Raw genomic sequence first — 17,302 nt, 5'->3', positions numbered from 1 at the left:
AAAAATGCATACAGGACATATAATTATTATTATTCCTGGCCAGGGGAATGCCACACCTATAGTCCCAGTACTTTGGGAGGTCAAGGTAGGGGGGATCACTTGAAGTCAGGAGTTTGAGATCAGCCTGGCCAACATGGTGAGACCCTTTCTCTACTAAAAATACAAAAATAACTGGACGTGATGGCACATGCCTGTAGTCCCAGCTATTTGGGAGACTGAGGCATGAGAATCGCTTGAAACCGGGAGGCAGAGGCTGCAGTGAGCTAAGATTAGGCCACTGCCCTCCAGCCTGGGTGACAAAGTGAGATTCTAGCTCAAAAAAGAAAATAAATACATTATTATTCCCATATTGCAGAATGTGAAGTCCCTTTGTCTAAAGTTACTACCCAGTGGGTGGACAGAGACAGAATGGCACCCAGGTTTACAGCGTCCAGTGCTGTACTGTCCCCTTCTGGCCATCCTCTAGGTGTTTCCCGAGGCCCCAGGACTTGTGCCCCAGTGAACAGCCTGGTGGATGGACAGCATGGCATCGTGGTCAGCAGAACTCCTCCCTCCTCCTCGCTGTTGTGGTTCAGTCCAAACCCCCCAGCCCCAACATTCCCTGGTTCCCCAGTTCTGTGACATCACAGACAGCCTTCTGTCCGCTCTGCCAGCTGCAGGTGAGTGGGGCTCACAGTTTAGACCAAAAGGCCGGAGGTGATAGTTTTTCTGTACCAAAAGGGACAATGTCCCTACCACTCCTGGACACCTATGAATTTTGCTCCAAGAAGCAATCCCCATCCCTCATTTGCTTTAACCTCACTGTTTCTCTCTCTCTGGGTCCCAGTCTCCACCTGTGCTAAATGACCTCCCTCACCCCCGCCCGCAACGCCAGAAGCCTTCCTGTTTGACCTCATTGATCTCTCTTCTGATCAAAGTGCAATGGGGTCACTAGAGACCTGAAGTTCCTAGCCCACTGGGGGACAACCCAACGGCCCTCTTCTTTGGTTCCTGCTTCCCTCTAGAGGGGGTCACTGGTAGTGCAAGAAGTGCCACACACCCCCTAGGCATCTCCCTTACATATTCATCAGCATCAGAACCTTCATTTGTATTTATTAAGCCTTTACAACACACCAGAAAGCTGTGCTAAGCACTTTCCATCATTATTTAATCCTCAGAACTACCTTCTATTGTAGATACTATTATTATCATCCCCATTTTACAAGTCAGAAAACAGATTCAAAGAGGTCATAAATTCTTCTAAATTACCTAGCTAACAATAGATCTCCAAGATTTAAACCCTAGACAATGTGCTTGTAACTGATACACTGCTGTCCCTAAGAGCCTTTTCATTTCTGAAGAGGGTTCAAGAGCTCAAAGCTCTCTGCCGTCAACACTCAGAGGAGAAAGTGGTTCTACTACCCTCTTTCTTGCAAAATTGTCTGGTAAACATGTGGAGAGAGCATCAGTACAGGGTGCCGACAAACCTACACTTCAAATCCCTGCTGACTGATAATATGGATGATCTCCAAGGTTTATTTTTAATTGAAAAAAATCAAGGTGCAAAACATGGTGTATAGTAAGCTATCATTTGTATTAAAAAGAGAAAAAGAGAATTTGAATAACTACATTTTCTTGTATATCCATAAGCTGCTTTGGTGGAAGATGCCTCCATTCACTATATGAAACAAAAACTGAATTTATTTCTGGTTAAACGAGGGAGAACTGTGCTTGTATGGCAAAGTCTCTGCACAAAGCTCATGGGTGATGCATAAGGGGCTTTGGGAGGTGTTGAGTTCACGTACTGGTGGTGTTTCAGAGACAGCAGTGCTTGGGAATGGTAGACCTTTAGCTATGAAGTGTACCTACTGGCATGTGTCTGTTAGAATGGTTACCAAGGGGCCGGGCGCGGTGGCTCAAGCCTGTAATCCCAGCACTTTGGGAGGCCGAGGCGGGCGGATCACAAGGTCAGGAAATCGAGACCATCCTGGCTAACACGGTGAAACCCCATCTCTACTAAAAAAAATACAAAAAACTAGCCGGGCGAGGTGGCGGGCGCCTGTAGTCCCAGCTACTCGGGAGGCTGAGACAGGAGAATGGCGTAAACCCAGGAGGTGGAGCTTGCAGTGAGCTGAGATCTGGCCACTGCACTCCAGCCTGGGTGACAGAGCGAGACTCCGTCTCAAAAAAAAAAAAAAAAAAAAAAAAAAAAAAGAATGGTTACCAAGGGAGTTTCATTAATAGATTAAATGGGTATCACACAGGTTCTGGGGATTTGTTGTTACCGTGGTTACAGGGCAATCCATCGTCATCTAGGAATGTGGGAGCTTCTTTTTTTATTCTCATTCTCTGCCTTCTGGTCCTCCCTCAACCAAAGCTGCAGGAAAGACCCTCCAAGATTGTCCAGATCTTCACCACTGTCATTGGCTTTTCTTGAAAACATAGTTCCATTTTTCCATGTACAGATATCTGGTTTTCATTTTGAGTATCAGTCTGCCTCATTTCTTTCTCATTTTTGTCTTTGAATCATTTGTTGCACCATTTGTCAAACCAGAGTCTACATAAAAGCATTCAGCTCTCTAGACAACACAACCTGAATGATGCAAGACAATGATAATGAAGGCCAGGCACAATTCCCAGCACTTTGGGAGGCCAAGGCTGGCAGTTCACCTGAGGTTGGGAGTTCGAAACCAGCCTGACCCAACATGGAGAAACCCCCGTCTCTACTAAAAATACAAAATTAGCTGGGTGTGGTGGTGCATGCCTATAACCCAGCTACTCGGGAGGCTGAGGCAGGAGAATCGCTTGAACCCAGGAGACAGAGGTTGCAGTGACCCGAGATCACACCATTGCACTCCAGCCTGGGCAACAAGAGTGAAACTCCTTCTCAAAAAAAAAAAAAGAAAAAGGACAATGATAATTAAAAGTATTTTCAAAAGGATGTGAAAGCCTCTCTGGAATCATGCCCCATGATTTCCCTGGCATGACCATCTATCTTTGATAGCCAGACTGCTTTTTCTTTGGGCTTAGCTATAGATTAACCTCACCTGTGATATTAATCCAGGCACAACAGGGAGTGTTAGCAATGGTGCAGACTCCCCTAATCAGCTAAAATAAAACCCGAAGGTTTCTGTGATCCATAATTACTTGAGCTAAGGATTTTAAATTGGTCAGGTGTACCCTAGGATGTGAGCTATATGATTTTCTATGTCAGTCAAGGTGGGGCGGGGGGGGGGGAAGCACTTTAAATTGTTCAACTCAGAATCCTCAGAAGTCTGTTTCACGTACTAGTAGCTAAACCCCCAAGAAGGGTTTCATCCCTTCAGATTCTGTGTAAGAAGGCATAGTCCACTGTGGGTGCTGGAGAATCATGCACTGGAATGGTCTAAATATTCATTATGCAGAACAATTAGTCTTAACATAGTTGGAATAGAAAAGTCTGATCTCCACATAAGAAACAAACCGTATCAACAAGCAAGCAGTATGGCTTATATTTATAGCAGTATAGTTCATCTATATTTATAGACAATGCCCCTTGGGAGTTTAGAGGCAAGATAGGAAAGTGTTAAGTGCAAAAGCCTCCTTAGAAAGACTCAGCAGACAGATACAGACAGCTGTCCTTCTGACATGGAACATTAGTTCTTCTAATGGCCTTTCTACATACAGTAAGTGCAAGTGTTCTCCACAGACTCCAAATTCTTAAGGAACAGAGGGAATTTTGGTCCTGTCTTTATTTCAGGGGCCAGTTGTGTTATCTAGTAGGCCATAAGATTGTTTTGATTTCCAGTTAACATTTTAGGACTCTTGGAAAATGATGAAGATATCTACACTAATGGAATTTCCCATTCCAATTGATTTTTTTCTAAATCCCCTATTTTAGATATGAGCTTTTGCACAGAGAAGAAAGGGCTCCTTTTACTTATACTCTTTGCCCCAGAATGTCCTTTGAAAGTGTCCTGAAGTCTATTAAGTCACCTATTGATTCATCATTTTGTTTGTTATTAATGAATCTTTGCCCTATCTACCCTTAAGAGAAAATCTTTTGAAATAGTTTCATGTGGCATACTTCCTATTTTTCTTACCCTCTCAAGTCCATTTTTAAAAATATTAGGCTTAGATGGGTTATTTGAATCTTCTGACCTTTCTCATCCTGCTACTCTTAAACATTTTCCCCATCGTTGAAGGTCAAAAATTTTATTTATTTATTTATTTATTTATTTATTTATTTATTTTTGAGTCAAGATCTCCTGTTGCCTAGACTGGAATGCAGTGGCATGATTATAGCTCACTGAAGCCTTGATTTCTCAGGTTCAAGCAATCCTCTCTCCTCAGCCTCTGAGTAACTGGAACTGCAGGTGCACACCACCATGCCCAGCTAAATTTTGATTTTTAGTAGAGATGAGGTATGTTGTCCAGGCTGGTCTCAAACTCCAAAACTCAAGCAATCTTCCTGTCTCAGCCTCCCAGAGTGCTGGGATTACAGGTGCGAGCCACTGTGCCTGGCCTGAAGGTCAACAATGAAATGAACTAACTGGTGCAAATATGATAGTCCAAGACAATTAGTAATGAACAGAATCCTGAATCCCACAGGATATAGAAAACAAACTTTCTTTTGTTCTGAAATTTGGGAAGATTCTATTTTTACCCAACTCAACTCTTACTTGGTTTAAATTCAGCCTCTCTGGATCTACCTTCAGTGCAGAAGTTTTAGGCGGGTATTGTGCAATGTGATTGTTCTTTTCCAGAAAAATGCTCCCTGAAAAATTTATTAGGGCAACCAGGGGAAGGAGTAAGAGGAGTATAAGTGGGTAGTAAAGATCAAGTTGGGTGGAGAGAGAAAGAGAGAAGCAAAGAAAGTAGGTGTCAGAGGTTTGAGTGAGAGTAAGGTCTTTCTTTTTTTTTCTTTCTGAGGCCAGAGCATTCCAGACAAAGAAGCCTTCTATTATATGTTTGACATTTTTGTCTTCTCTCTTCTCTAGAGCTCCTCTTAAATCTGATTTTTGACATCAAAACTTTGTCATCATGGCTACAGTAATCCTAAGTCATCTAGTGAATTTTTGCCATTTATTAAGACAAATACATGAGAGTACCTATAGTGGGAGTATATATATGGAGTTTTTCCAGGAAGAGGCAACAACCTTAATGCAGATGAGACCATGACAAGCAGGAAAGAGTACACTACAATTGATAAACAGTTTCTACTTGTGCACAGTATCTTGAATTTCTTGGCCAAGCAGAGCCTAAAAGAGGCCACATGATCAACAACCTGAAAATTACTGACTCCCGCATATAAGCTAAAAAAAAAAAAAAAGTGACCTTCTTTTATGATTTACCAAGACAGAACACATGCTGACAAAGGTTTAGAGGGACCCAAGTCCAAGTTTTAGCAATTTCCCCCAGACAAATTAATTACCACTCCAACAAAACTCCAACCACTCAGGGCTGACTCATGGTGGGGGCTTGTCAGAGCTATGCTTCCATTCCTTTCTTATGAAGCGCTTCCTTCTACATTCAACATACACAAGGCAGTCTGGAACAAAGCCAAACTCCATGAGGCAAGCATTTTTATAAGTGGATGAAGACAATGGAAACTAAAGCAAGTAGCAGAATAAGAAGCAGATTAATGGGAAGGATGTTTGCTAAATGGTGCATCGCCAAAACAAAAGATCTAACTGCCTATATAAATTTCTATTTCTTTACAAATTACAGAAAAACAAAATAAATCCACTAAAGAGAGCTCAATAAAATACATCAGAGCTCAAATCACATTTAAAAAATAAAATCCCATGACATGACACTAAGTCTAGGGGAAAAAAAAGAAACCTCACCTGGCAGCAGATCCAAAAGACTATTGGAGATTGGGGCTAAATGGACATAGTGAGTGCCCCCACTTTGACCAAAAAATCCATACAATGGGGATATCGGTACGTGTCTAGCCTGCATCGTATCTAACCATAGGGAACAGCTTATGTGCAGAAAGTTAAAAATCAGTTAGTGGAAGGGAGAAAGGAGATCTGCTGGGCATAGTTTTTTTCCAAGTCAGAGAAGGTTCATGTGTTTATTCAACAAATATGTATAAAGTACCTATTCTTTGCCCATCCCTGGGCTGAATGCTGAGGATACAAAAGTGAATAAAATACTGTCCCTGCTTCCATGGACATTTGTCTATCTTGTGTCTTGTTCACTGCTATATCTCCAGCACGTAACAGTACCTGGCACATGGCAGGTTTTCAGTAAATACATGTTAAATAAACGCAGAAGAAAAAAAAAAAGCTTGGCTGGGCTCAGTGGCTCAAGCCTATAACCCAGCACTTTTGGAGGCTGAGGCAGGGAGATTGCTTGAGCCCAGGAATTCGAGATGAGCCTGGGCAATATGGCAAAATCCCACCTCTACCAAAACAAAATAAAAAAACAGACTATAACCGGGCATGGTAGTGCGAGCCTGTATTCCAAGCTACCCAGGAGGCTGAGAGAGGGAAATCGCTTGAGCCTGGGAGGCTGAGGTTGGAATGAGCCCTGATGGTGCCACTACAGTCCAGCACAGGTGTCAGAGTGAGACTCTGTCTCAAAAAATAAAAAACAAGAAAAAAAAAAAGAAAAAGGAAAAAGCTCATGAACTAGTATCCAGACTGTCAACAATAGGCAGTTACAAGACAATGTTTCAGCAAGTATTTATTGAGCATTTACCATGAGTTAGGCAGTCACTGTACAATAACAGGCTGTGATACAGGAAAACATGGTGGGCCAGCGGGGGAGTGCTGTGGGAGCACAAGGGAGGGACTCCTAACTCATCCCATGCCTTCCTGTAGCCCCTGAGCTGAATCCTGGAGTTGGATGAATGAAGGATTGAGGTGAGAACATCTCAGACAGAGGGAACAGGATGTGAACAGATCCATTTAGTAAAAGGTGATTGGGAGAGCTGCCTATACAGCATCTCTTATGGCTGTAGGGCGGTGAGTGCAACCCAGAGAAGATGAGGCTGAAGAGAATAACAGTGGTGATCACAAAAGGAGTTGGACCTGCAGACTTGGGGACCCCCTTGGTGGGGCAGAGGGTTGTTGGGGCAGAAGAGAGACAGGATTTACATGTCTACCAGATAACTCTAGCTTTAGGTGGAGGCAAACAAGCCAATGAAAAAGTTTAAGCAGTGGTCCACGTGAGAAGTGATGGTGGCTTACACTATGGTGAAGGAAATGGCAAAGGACTGACTGGGCAGACAGACTGAAGAGATATTTGGAAAGTAAAGTTCAAAGACTGATGAACGTGAGCAGACAGCAGGAGGCTGGCAGGCTTCTGACTCTAGAGACAGAGTGAATAATAGGACCATCCCATAAAATAGGAAACATGGGAAGAAGATAGATATGCTTTGCAGCAGATGGGGAAGAAAAATAGTCCCAATCAGTAAACAGAGAGCAGAACTAAAATTGACTCATGAAACCATCAGAGTCAGCTTAGCATGTGAATGGGGTAAGCTGTGTCCTACAGCTTGTGATATTCCTGACACAAAAACTACACCCCACCTCTCTACTGCCCCCAGGGCCTGCAAATGCTTTTACTCAAGACAAGAATACATGCTAGTTTATTCTACAAACACCTTCAATTTTTATTCTACAAACAATTATTGACTTCCCATACTGCGCTAGGTACTGCTCTAGACACTGAGAATAGAACAGTAAACCAAACAGCTAAAATCCATGACCTCATGTGACTTCTAATTTAGTGGGGAGAAGCAGACCTTAAGCACAGTAATTAGCAAATTATGTAAAGTGTTAGGAAATGAAGCTGGGCACGGTGACTCACACATGTAATCCCAACACTTTGGGAGGCCAACATGGGAGGATCACTTGATTTCAAGACCAGCCTGGGCAATAGAGTGAGACCCTTTCTCTTAAAAAAAAAAAAAAATTAAGAATTTGCTGGGCATGGTGGCATGCACCTGTAGTCCCAGCTACTCAGGAGGCTGAGGCAGGAGGAGCCTAGAAGTTCAAGGCTGCAGTGAACCATGATTGTGCCACTGCACTCCAGCCTGAGCATACAGCTAGACCGTGTCAAGAAAGAGAGAGAGAGATTGAGAGAGAGACAGAAGGGAAGAAGGGAGGAAGGGAGGAAGGGAGGAAGGGAGGAAGGGAGGAAGGGAGGAAGGAAGGAAGGAAGGAAGGAAGGAAGGAAGGAAGGAAGGAAGGAAGGAAGGAAGGAAGGAGGGAGGGAGGGAGGGAGGGAGGGAGGGAGGGAGGGAGGGAGGGAGGGAGGGAGGGAAAGAAAGAAAACATCTGAAAAGTAAGCAAGGAAGAAAGGAAGAGTTAGGAAGTGTTGGGGTGCTGGACAAGGGGGTATAATGTTAAATACAACCGAGAAAGTCTCACTAGAAAAGGTGACACTGAAGCAAACACTTGAAGGTAATGACAGAATGTTGTTATCTAAGAGAACTGAACTCCAGGCAGAGAGTAAAACAAGCACAAACTGTTGAGTTGAGAGCTTGCTGTGTTTTAAAACTCAGCAAGGGGGCAAATGGAATTGGGGAACTGAAGAAACTGAAGACAGAGTTGGTGATGAGGGTTGTGAGTGGACAAGAGGGAAGAAGGATGATTACATTACAGAATATCTTAAGACCCAAGTGAGAACTTTGGTTTTTCTTCTGAGGAATATGCGAAACCACTGAACAATTTTGGAGAAAAGAAAGACTAAGAGAAAAAAATCTTTTTGACTCACTCCTGTAATCCCAGCACCTTTAGAGGCCAACGTGGGAGGATTACTTGAGCCCAGGAGTTCAAGACCAGCCTGGGCTACATAGGGAGACCCTGTCTCTATAAAAACTACAAAAATTAGCCAGGTGTGGTGGTGCACTCCTGTAGTCCCAGCTACTGGGGAGGCTGAAGCAGGAGGATCACTTGAGCCCAGGAGTTTGAGGCTGCCGTGAGCTGTGATCACGCCACTGTACTCCAGCCTGGGTGACAGTTAAAACTCTGTCTCAAAAAAAAAAAAAAAAAAGTTTGCATTTACCCCCACATATTTGCTATTTCTTATTCTATTCATCCCTTTCTGTAAATGTGAATTTCCATCTGGTATCATTTTCCTTTGATCTTTCAGCATTTTTTGCAGGCTGGGTCTTCTAAAGACAAATTCTCTCTATTTTTGTTTATCTTATAATGTCTTCATTTTGCTGTAATTATTGAAGGATGTTTTCATGGAATATGAAGTGAAAGGTTTACAGGTTCTTTTTTTCATCTTTATTTATTCCAGTTGTTTTAAGAGCCTGCTCTTCAGTTTACTTTTTGGCCATTTGACTAAAATGTGCCTAGGTGTGATTTTCTTTTTGTTTTTCATGTTTGGTGCTCACCGAGTACTTATGTTGATGCTTTCTATCAAATTTGGTAAATTTTCAGCCACTTTTGCTTCAAACATTTTTTCTGCCCTTGGTCCTTCTGAGAGTCCAGCAACGCGTGTATGTTACACAGCTTGGTAGCATCCCGCGAGGTCACTGGTGTACCCTTCATCCTTTTTAAATCTTTTTTGCTTTCTCTGCTTCAGTTTGGATAATTTCTATTGACCTTTTTGCAGGTTTACTGATCATTGCTTTCGCTTTGTCCAATCTGTGGTTAACCCTACCCAATACATATTTTCTTCAGATACTGGTTTTTATAGAACTAGAATTTCTATTTGATTCTATTTGAGTTTCCATTTCTTCCTTCCATATTATATCTCTCCATCTACTATTCCCATTTTTTCCTGTCCTTGGAAGTTTTGAGCTGAAGATGACATGATACATTTTAACAGAACTACCCCACCTTTTGTATTAATTATGGAGGAAGTCCAGGGCAAGAGAAATAAGGAGACCAGTTAGGAGACTATTGCAGTAATTCAGGCAAGAGATGATGGTGGCTCCAGCCAGGGTATGGCAGTAGAGAAAATGAGACTCAAGTGCCTATAATGAAGGCAAAATTCACAAAGCAAAGTGAATGAGGTATTGTGAGGGACACTTAACCAATACCATGATCAGAATTTCCTTTTAAAGGGGGGTTTTGCCACAAGAAGGGGAGTGAGAACAGAATGTATCCAGAGATCTGAAAAACTTGATACACAAATAAAGGAATCTGGGACTAAAGCAAGGCCTTATAATCCTGGACCTTCAAAACTAGAAAGATCCTTGAAGAGATCATCTAGCCTAACTTCTTATTACTGATGAGGAGCCTGAGACGCAGAAAGAAGCATGGACCTACCCAAAGCCATCCAGCAAATTAGTGGCAAAACCAGAATTTAAAGCTACGAGTCCATATGCTTCCTTTCCATAGGACCTGGACCAGCTGGGATCATTTGAAGCCAGGAAGCCACATGAAGAGAAGGGAGGAAAATGGAATGACCATTGACTGAGCACTTACCGTATACCTAGCACCACAGGAGCTACTCTTCATATATATGATTCTTTACTTCTGCAAAGTAGGCACTGCTATTCTCATTTTTCACATGATAAAAGTGAAGTTCAGAAAGGGTAAAGAATCCACCCAAGAACATGCACCTGTTAATGGGGTAGGACACAGAGCTATCTGAAACCTGAGCATGTTTACGTGCATGTCTGCATGAGGTGGGATTTTGCTGTCGTCAGATCCTATCTGGAGTGTGAACACAGGTGAAGGACTAGCATTTTTCAGCCACAGTCTTATGTTTACTTAGGAAACAGCCCAGCCCAGTGAATTGGGCTCAAACTCAAGATTGGCTGATTCAACAAGGCACCCCTGCAGACAAAGCTGGCAGAGTAGAGATTTCAACTCCTTTCCATGGGTAAGAAAATTTGTACATAATAGGAAAAAAAATGGCCTAGGCGGAAGGGACTGGATCTGCTGGCCATGGGAAGCTACGGAAGATTTGGGAGAGGGGAGGAGTATTATGTTAATACCCTGGGAGAGGCTGACCCAATGATACCCCCCCGCCACCACAGTCAATTTCCAATAGGCATCTGGAATTCAGATTCCAGAACCCATGCCCCTCATTCCTTTGCCTCCAACAGCAGCCCACCAAAACCTGATCTCGAAGATCTTCTGTTTATGCTGCAGGGACTGTCAGGAGCCCTATGCCATCGATGACTCCAAGGTTCCCAGTCAAACCCAAGAGCACAAGCCATCGACCCAAAGTAGGTATCAGATAAGGACACTCTGCATGGCCTCTCTAAACCTCAGTTTGCTCACTCTCTGCCTGCTGGGATACCCCCAAACTGCCTTCATCTTTTGAGTGATAATTCCAATTTAAAATGAGGTGGGTGTTGGATAGCTAAGTACTCAAACCAATAAAAAAGAGAGCTTAAACTCTTGTACTTAAAGTGTAGTCCACAGACCAGCAATACTGGCATCACTTGGGGGCTTGTTACAAATGCATTTTCAGACCCTGCTCCAGACCTACTGAATCAGAACTGGCACTTTAACAGGATCTCCAGGTAAATTTGAATATACATTATAGTCTGAGAAACACTGGATTAAAGACTATAAAAATAGTGGGTTAAGATCCCTGTTTTGGGGGCAATACATGCTAGTTTAAATCTCAGTTCTGCCACAGAAGTTGGGCAAGTCTGTTGACCTCCCTGAGCCTCACTGTCCTTACCGGTAAAATAGGGCTATTCATAATACATCATTATTTTTCAGGATCATTGGGAGGGTAAAATGAGGCAATATAAATAAGCATCTAGCTCAGGGTCTGGCACAGAGTAGGCACTCAACATACAGAAACAATATATAGGTATTGATCAGGATAGAGTATGTTCTGCTGCTAAAACAAATAAGCCTTGAAATCTCAATGGTTTACAAAATAAAAATGTATTTCTTGCTTACACAAAGTCTAGTACAAACCAGCCATCCCCCTTTTAATCTTTAGCCAGGGCCTCTGGAACATGAGGCTTCCTAGGCTACCATGTCAAGGGAAGAGAGAGAGACAGAGAAGACACCCTGGCCTTCAGTTTGTAATCAAAATCTTCTTGAAGATCCAGGAAAAGAGATCAAGCAGAGAAGATCAGGGATCAAAATCAACTATTTCAGACAGAAAAAAAAAAGGAATCATTGTTGTCCAAATCAGCCACATTTAGGACTCACACAAGTGGGAGGGGGTGAGCACAGATGGCCAGGAACCTGGCAGACTCCCATTGAGAGACAGGATAGTACAATGATTTGTTTTGACAGAAATCCACATGTGAGGGTCTTTAAAATACTTTCCCTGGAAGTAGAGTCACAATAAAAATCAAGAACCTTAAAAATATGAATGCCTTTTCCCAAGGGAAGGATGATGATAATTACTGAGAACCTATAATATGCAAAGCACTGTCTAGGCACTGGGGACCCAGCTGTGATCAGATAAATCCCTTACTGTTTCAGAGCATATATTTCACATTTTAACAATAAAATGATATTATTTAATCCCCACCATAACTCGAAGAAGTGGACATTAGTATTCAAATTGAACATACCATTTTGCAGATATGAATGAAGAGGCAGGCGGGGGTTAAGCAAATAGTTAAGGTATGCAGCTAATAAATGACAGAGCTGTCTATCACAGAACACAGCTCAGACTGTCGACAAAATTTGTTGTTCTTCTTCTAGAAACCTAGAAGTATATAAAGACAAAGTCTCATATACAACAATGTTCATTGCAACAATATTTATGGTAGAAAAATTTGGGCTGGGCACAGTGGCTCATACCTATAATCCCAGCACTTTGGGAGGTAGGAGCATCACTTGAGCCCAGAAGTTCAAGACCAGCCTGGGCAACATGGGAAGATCCCACCTCTACAAATAATAAAAAATTAGCCAGACTGGGCACGGTGGCTCACGTTTGTAATCCCAGCATTCTGGGAGGCCAAGGTAGGTGGATCACCTGAGGCCGGGAGTTTGAGACCAGCCTGGCCAACATGGAGAAACCCCGTCTCTACTAAAAATACAAAGGTAGCTGGTCATGGTGGCACATGTCTATAATCCCAGTTACTCAGGAGGCTGAGGCAGGAGAATTGCTTGAACCCGGGAGGTGGAGGTTGCAGTGAGCCGAGATCACGCCATTGCACTCCAGTCTGGACAACAAGAGCGAAACTCCGTCTCAAAAAAAAATTAGCCAGGTATGGTGGCACACACCTGTCATTTCAGCTACTCAGGAGGCTGAGGTGGGAGGATCGCTTGAACCCAAGAGGTCGAGGCTGCAGTAAGTCATGATTGCACCACTGCACTCCAGCCTAGGTACCAGAGTGAGACTCCCTCAAAAAATAAATAAATAAATAAAAAATTAAAAATCCAACATTAGAACTTTGGTTAAATAAATCTTACATTATTCAAAAACTAGAATATTGTACAACCATTTTTTTAAATTACTGACATAAAAAAATATTTATGCCATAACGTATATAAACAAAGTCAAATGCAGGGCTGGGAGAGGTGGCTCACATCTGTGATCCTAGCACTTTGCGAGGCTGAGGCTAAAAGATTACTTGAGGCCAGGAGTTCAAGACCAGCCTGGCAACATAGTGAGACTCCCGCTCTCTACAAAAAAAATTTAAAATTTAGCTGAGCGCAGTGACACATGCCTGTAGTCCTCGCTACTTGGGAGGCTGAGGCAGGAGGATTGCTTGAGCCTAGGAGTTTGAGGTTACAGTGAGCTATGATCACACCACTGCACTCCAGTCTGGGCAACAGAGCAGATCCTTGTCTCAAAAAATAAATAAGTAAAATTCATCCATAATACATAGGATATGACGGACTATGTAAAATATGCATAGGAAAAGACCGGAACTGTGATAATAACTTGGGGAAGAGGTGTTTGGGGTCACTTTTTCCTCTTTTATACTATTCATTATTTCCTAACTTTTCTATAAAGCATATGCACTACATTTATAAATGGAAAAAAGTTAATGTCTTAAAAGGAATACATACTTTGCCCTGAATTGATCATTATACATTCTATGCACATAACAAAATTTCATATGTAGCCCATAAATACATACAAATATAATGTATTATTTTAAAATACACACTTTGAATTCAGCACCTACTTGTGAGGGGAAGCCCTCAGAGGACAGGAGGTGGTAGTTTCAGGTACACCCCCACCCCACAGTAACCCCCACTTGTCTGTATGCGCTGCTTCAGAGCCTGCAAAACACCTTCACTTCCGTGATCTCACCTAAGCCTCCCCACGTGACCCTGTGGAATTCTCATTGCCAGATTTGCAGCTTCAGAAGGATGAGCTTGACAGACAAAATCCCAAGCGCATTAACGCAGCCTCCCATTTGCCTTCGAGAACACCCCTGATCCAGTCAAAAAAGAGCACTTCCTCCAGCAGCAGTGAGGTTGAGGGTGAGTCCCAAATTGGGGTCCTAACACTGACCAGAAACCCCTAGACAGGGAGCCTGGTCCTGATAACCAGACCCCATTGATATTTCAGCTAAGCGAGATGGGGAGATGGAATCGCTCCCATCAAGCAGCCCCAGTCATATTCCAGAGCACACTGGGGAGACCCTAGAGTCTAAGACCTGACTCCACTATCTTCCAAGCTAGGAAGAGGACGAAGAGGAGCAGGTCTGGGGGGAAAGGGCACACATCCATGCTTTCCTTTCAAAGCTTGGTGGCATCACCTTTTTTTTCTTTTTTTTCTTTTTTTTTTTTTTTGAGATGGAGCCTCCCTCTGTTGTCCAGTCTTGAGTACAGTGGTGCAATCTCTACTCTCAGCTCACTGCAACTTCCGCCCCCCAGATTCAAGTGCTTCTGCTGTCTCAGCTTCCTGAGTAGCTGAGATTACAGGTGCCCACCAACATGCCTGGCTAATTTTTGTATTTTTAGTAGAGAAAGGGTTTCACCATGTTGGCCAGGCTGGTCTCGAACCCCTGACCTCAAGTGATCCACCTACCTTGGCCCCCAAAGTGCTGGGATTACAGGTGTAACCACTGCACCTGGCGGCATCATCTTATACGTGTATTTTTCATATGCTTAGTTGATGTCTACTTTGGCCGCTAGACAGTAAGTGCCAGGAGGGCAGGGCCCACATCAGTTTTGTTCCCTGTTATGCCCCCAGATCCAGCCAGGTGCATGGCAAGTAAACAATACCAGAAAACACTTGTGGATTAAATGTAGTTCAACTGGGGGTGAAATGCCTCCAGGTCATGGAAGAACAGATGCCCAATCCCGGGACAGGGGCACAGCCCAGGAAGAAGAAATGCAGCCACATTGCTGGGCAGCAATTCTATGCCCAGGTGGTCTCATACAACTCACAGCCACCCCAGGAGTCCTGTTGAGAACTAAGGATTACCCAACCCAGTCATTCTGAAACCCCCTTGAAAACAACATTTCACAGAGTCCAATTTCTATAAAAGACCAAAGAGGAACAGCTCTGCTTGAATCAAGCTTGAGAAGGTAGGAACCCCACTACCTCACCCTCTCCTTCCTTCTGCCCTTCCCACCCCCCACAGGGGTGAGGTTCACAGAGGGAAAGGGACTTCCCACGAGTGCGCTAGGGAATGACGTAAGTGTCAGAGCCACAATGGGCCCAAGTCTCCTACCTTCTATGTCACTGTGCTTTGCAAGACAGCCTACCGTCACTGAAGCCACCAACGTAGCACAACGCAAAACACACTGCAAGAAACTCCTCCTATCACAAAAGACTTCCAAGTCCTAAGCTAGGGGCTGCCTTGGGTCCCTTGGGATTCAAGAATCTGAGGAATGATCAACAATGGATACAAACAACAAGAACAGTTCATCCAAGCCCTATTCAAAGGCCTTCACCCAGCATAATGTTTTCCTTTCTTCTTTCAGATCTGAGTGCATATGCCTCCCAAAGAAACTTTTACAAGAGAAACTTAAACCGCTACTGCCAGGAGCGCTGGCCATTCCAGCCGTGCCTCATTGGGAGGCCCTGAGCATTCTAGCCGGCGGCTGCACAGCTGCTGGGGCGCCTCCATGAGGAAGAGGGCGGTGGACAGGAGTCATGAAGATGAATTCGGAAACTCCCTGAAGGAGGAGAAGACATCTGAGCCATCCTTGGGCCACCAAGCAAGAGTCACCCCAGCTCCTGAAAAAGCCCCCATGGGAAGAGCTGCCTCCAATTAAAGTTCTTGATTGCACCAGAGGATGTGTCCTTACTCTTTTCCTTTCCCCCTTACCAAATAATGTCTTATTATTTTTAAATATATTGTCACATCTAACTAAGCTTTAAAAAGTTAGCCTATTGGCCGGGCACAGTGACTCACGCCTGTAATCCCAACACTTTGAAAGGCCGAGGCAGGTGGATTACATGAGGTCAGAAGTTCAAGACCAGCCTGGTCAACACGGTGGAACTCCATGTCTACTAAAAATACAAAAATCAGTGAGGTGTAGTGGCGTGCCTCTGTAATCTCAGCTACTAGGGAGGCTGAGGCAGCAGAATCACTTGAACCCAGGAGACAGAGGTTGCAATGAGCTGAGATCTCAGCACTGCACTCCAGCCTGGGTAACAGAACAAGGCTCGGAGAAAGAAAAAGAAAGCAAGAAAGCAAGAAAGCAAGAAAGCAAGAAAGCAAGAAAGCAAGAAAGCAAGAAAGCAAGAAAGCAAGAAAGCAAGAAAGAAAGAAGAGAGAGGGAGGGAGGGAGGGAGGGAGGGAGGGAGGGAGGGAAGGAAGGAAGGAAGGAAGGAAGGAAGGAAGGAAGGAAGGAAGGAAGGAAGGAAGGAAGGAAGGAAGGAAGGAAGGAGAGAGAGAGAGAAAAGAAAAGAAAAGAAAGGAGAGAAAGAGAGAGGGAAAGAAAGAAAGGAAGAAAGAAGAAAGAAGAAGAAAGAAGAAAGAAGAAAGAAAGAAAGAAAGAAAGAAAGAAAGAAAGAAAAGAAAGAAAGAAAGAAAGAGAAAGAAAGAAGAAGAAAGAAAGAAAGAAGAAAGAAAGAAAGAAGAAGAAAGAAAAGAAAGAAGAAAGAAAGAAAAGAAGGAAGGAAGGACAGAAGGAAGGAAGGACAGAATGAAGGAAGGAAGGGGGAGAGAGAGAGGGAGGGAGGGAAAGAAAGAAAAAGAAAGGAAGAAATAAAAGAAAGAAAGGAAGAAGGAAGGAAGGAAGGGAGGGAGGGAAAGAAAGAAAAAGAAAGGAAGAAAAAAAGAAGAAGAAAAGAAAGAGAGAAAGAAGAGAAGAAGAAAGAAGAGAAAGAAAGAAGAAGAAAGAAAGAAAGAAAGAAAGAAAGAAAGAAGAAAGGAAGGAGGAAGGAAGGAAGGAAGGAAGGAAGGAAGGAGGAAGGAAGGAATCCTTCTCCCGCCATCTCTCTCCCTTCTGTTTCTTCTTTCGTTCTTTCCTCCCTTCCTCCTCCCTCTCCCTCTTCCCTTAAGCGCAGGAGAAAAAACTTTAGCTTTTTG

The 17,302-nt window shown here is 43.4% G+C and overlaps 1 protein-coding gene across 6 annotated transcripts; it reads left to right on the top strand.

Moving 5' to 3' along the window:
- Positions 1–497: 497 nt before the first annotated feature.
- Positions 498–16,059, top strand: TEX48 (testis expressed 48). Of its 6 annotated transcripts, XR_004054042.1 has the most exons (6): positions 498–659; positions 827–1,539; positions 10,648–10,755; positions 11,028–11,104; positions 14,163–14,294; positions 15,747–16,059. XR_004054042.1 is itself a non-coding variant. In XM_030920173.1 (5 exons), exons 2-5 carry the CDS (start codon positions 10,752–10,754, stop codon positions 15,848–15,850), a joined length of 360 nt encoding a protein of 119 aa, XP_030776033.1. In that variant the 5' UTR covers positions 498–659; positions 10,648–10,751; the 3' UTR covers positions 15,851–16,057. The 6 variants fall into 6 exon arrangements, 4 of the variants coding, with proteins under 4 accessions (XP_030776033.1, XP_030776032.1, XP_030776031.1 ...); XR_004054041.1 differs by lacking the exon at positions 827–1,539; XM_030920173.1 differs by lacking the exon at positions 827–1,539 and having other exon boundaries at positions 10,985–11,104; positions 15,747–16,057.
- The last annotated feature ends 1,243 nt before the right edge of the window (positions 16,060–17,302 follow it).

The sequence above is a fragment of the Rhinopithecus roxellana genome, chromosome 16 (genome assembly GCF_007565055.1).
Source record: "Rhinopithecus roxellana isolate Shanxi Qingling chromosome 16, ASM756505v1, whole genome shotgun sequence".
NCBI classification, from domain to species: Eukaryota; Metazoa; Chordata; class Mammalia; order Primates; family Cercopithecidae; genus Rhinopithecus; species Rhinopithecus roxellana.
This window is presented reverse-complemented; position numbering and strand designations above follow the sequence as displayed.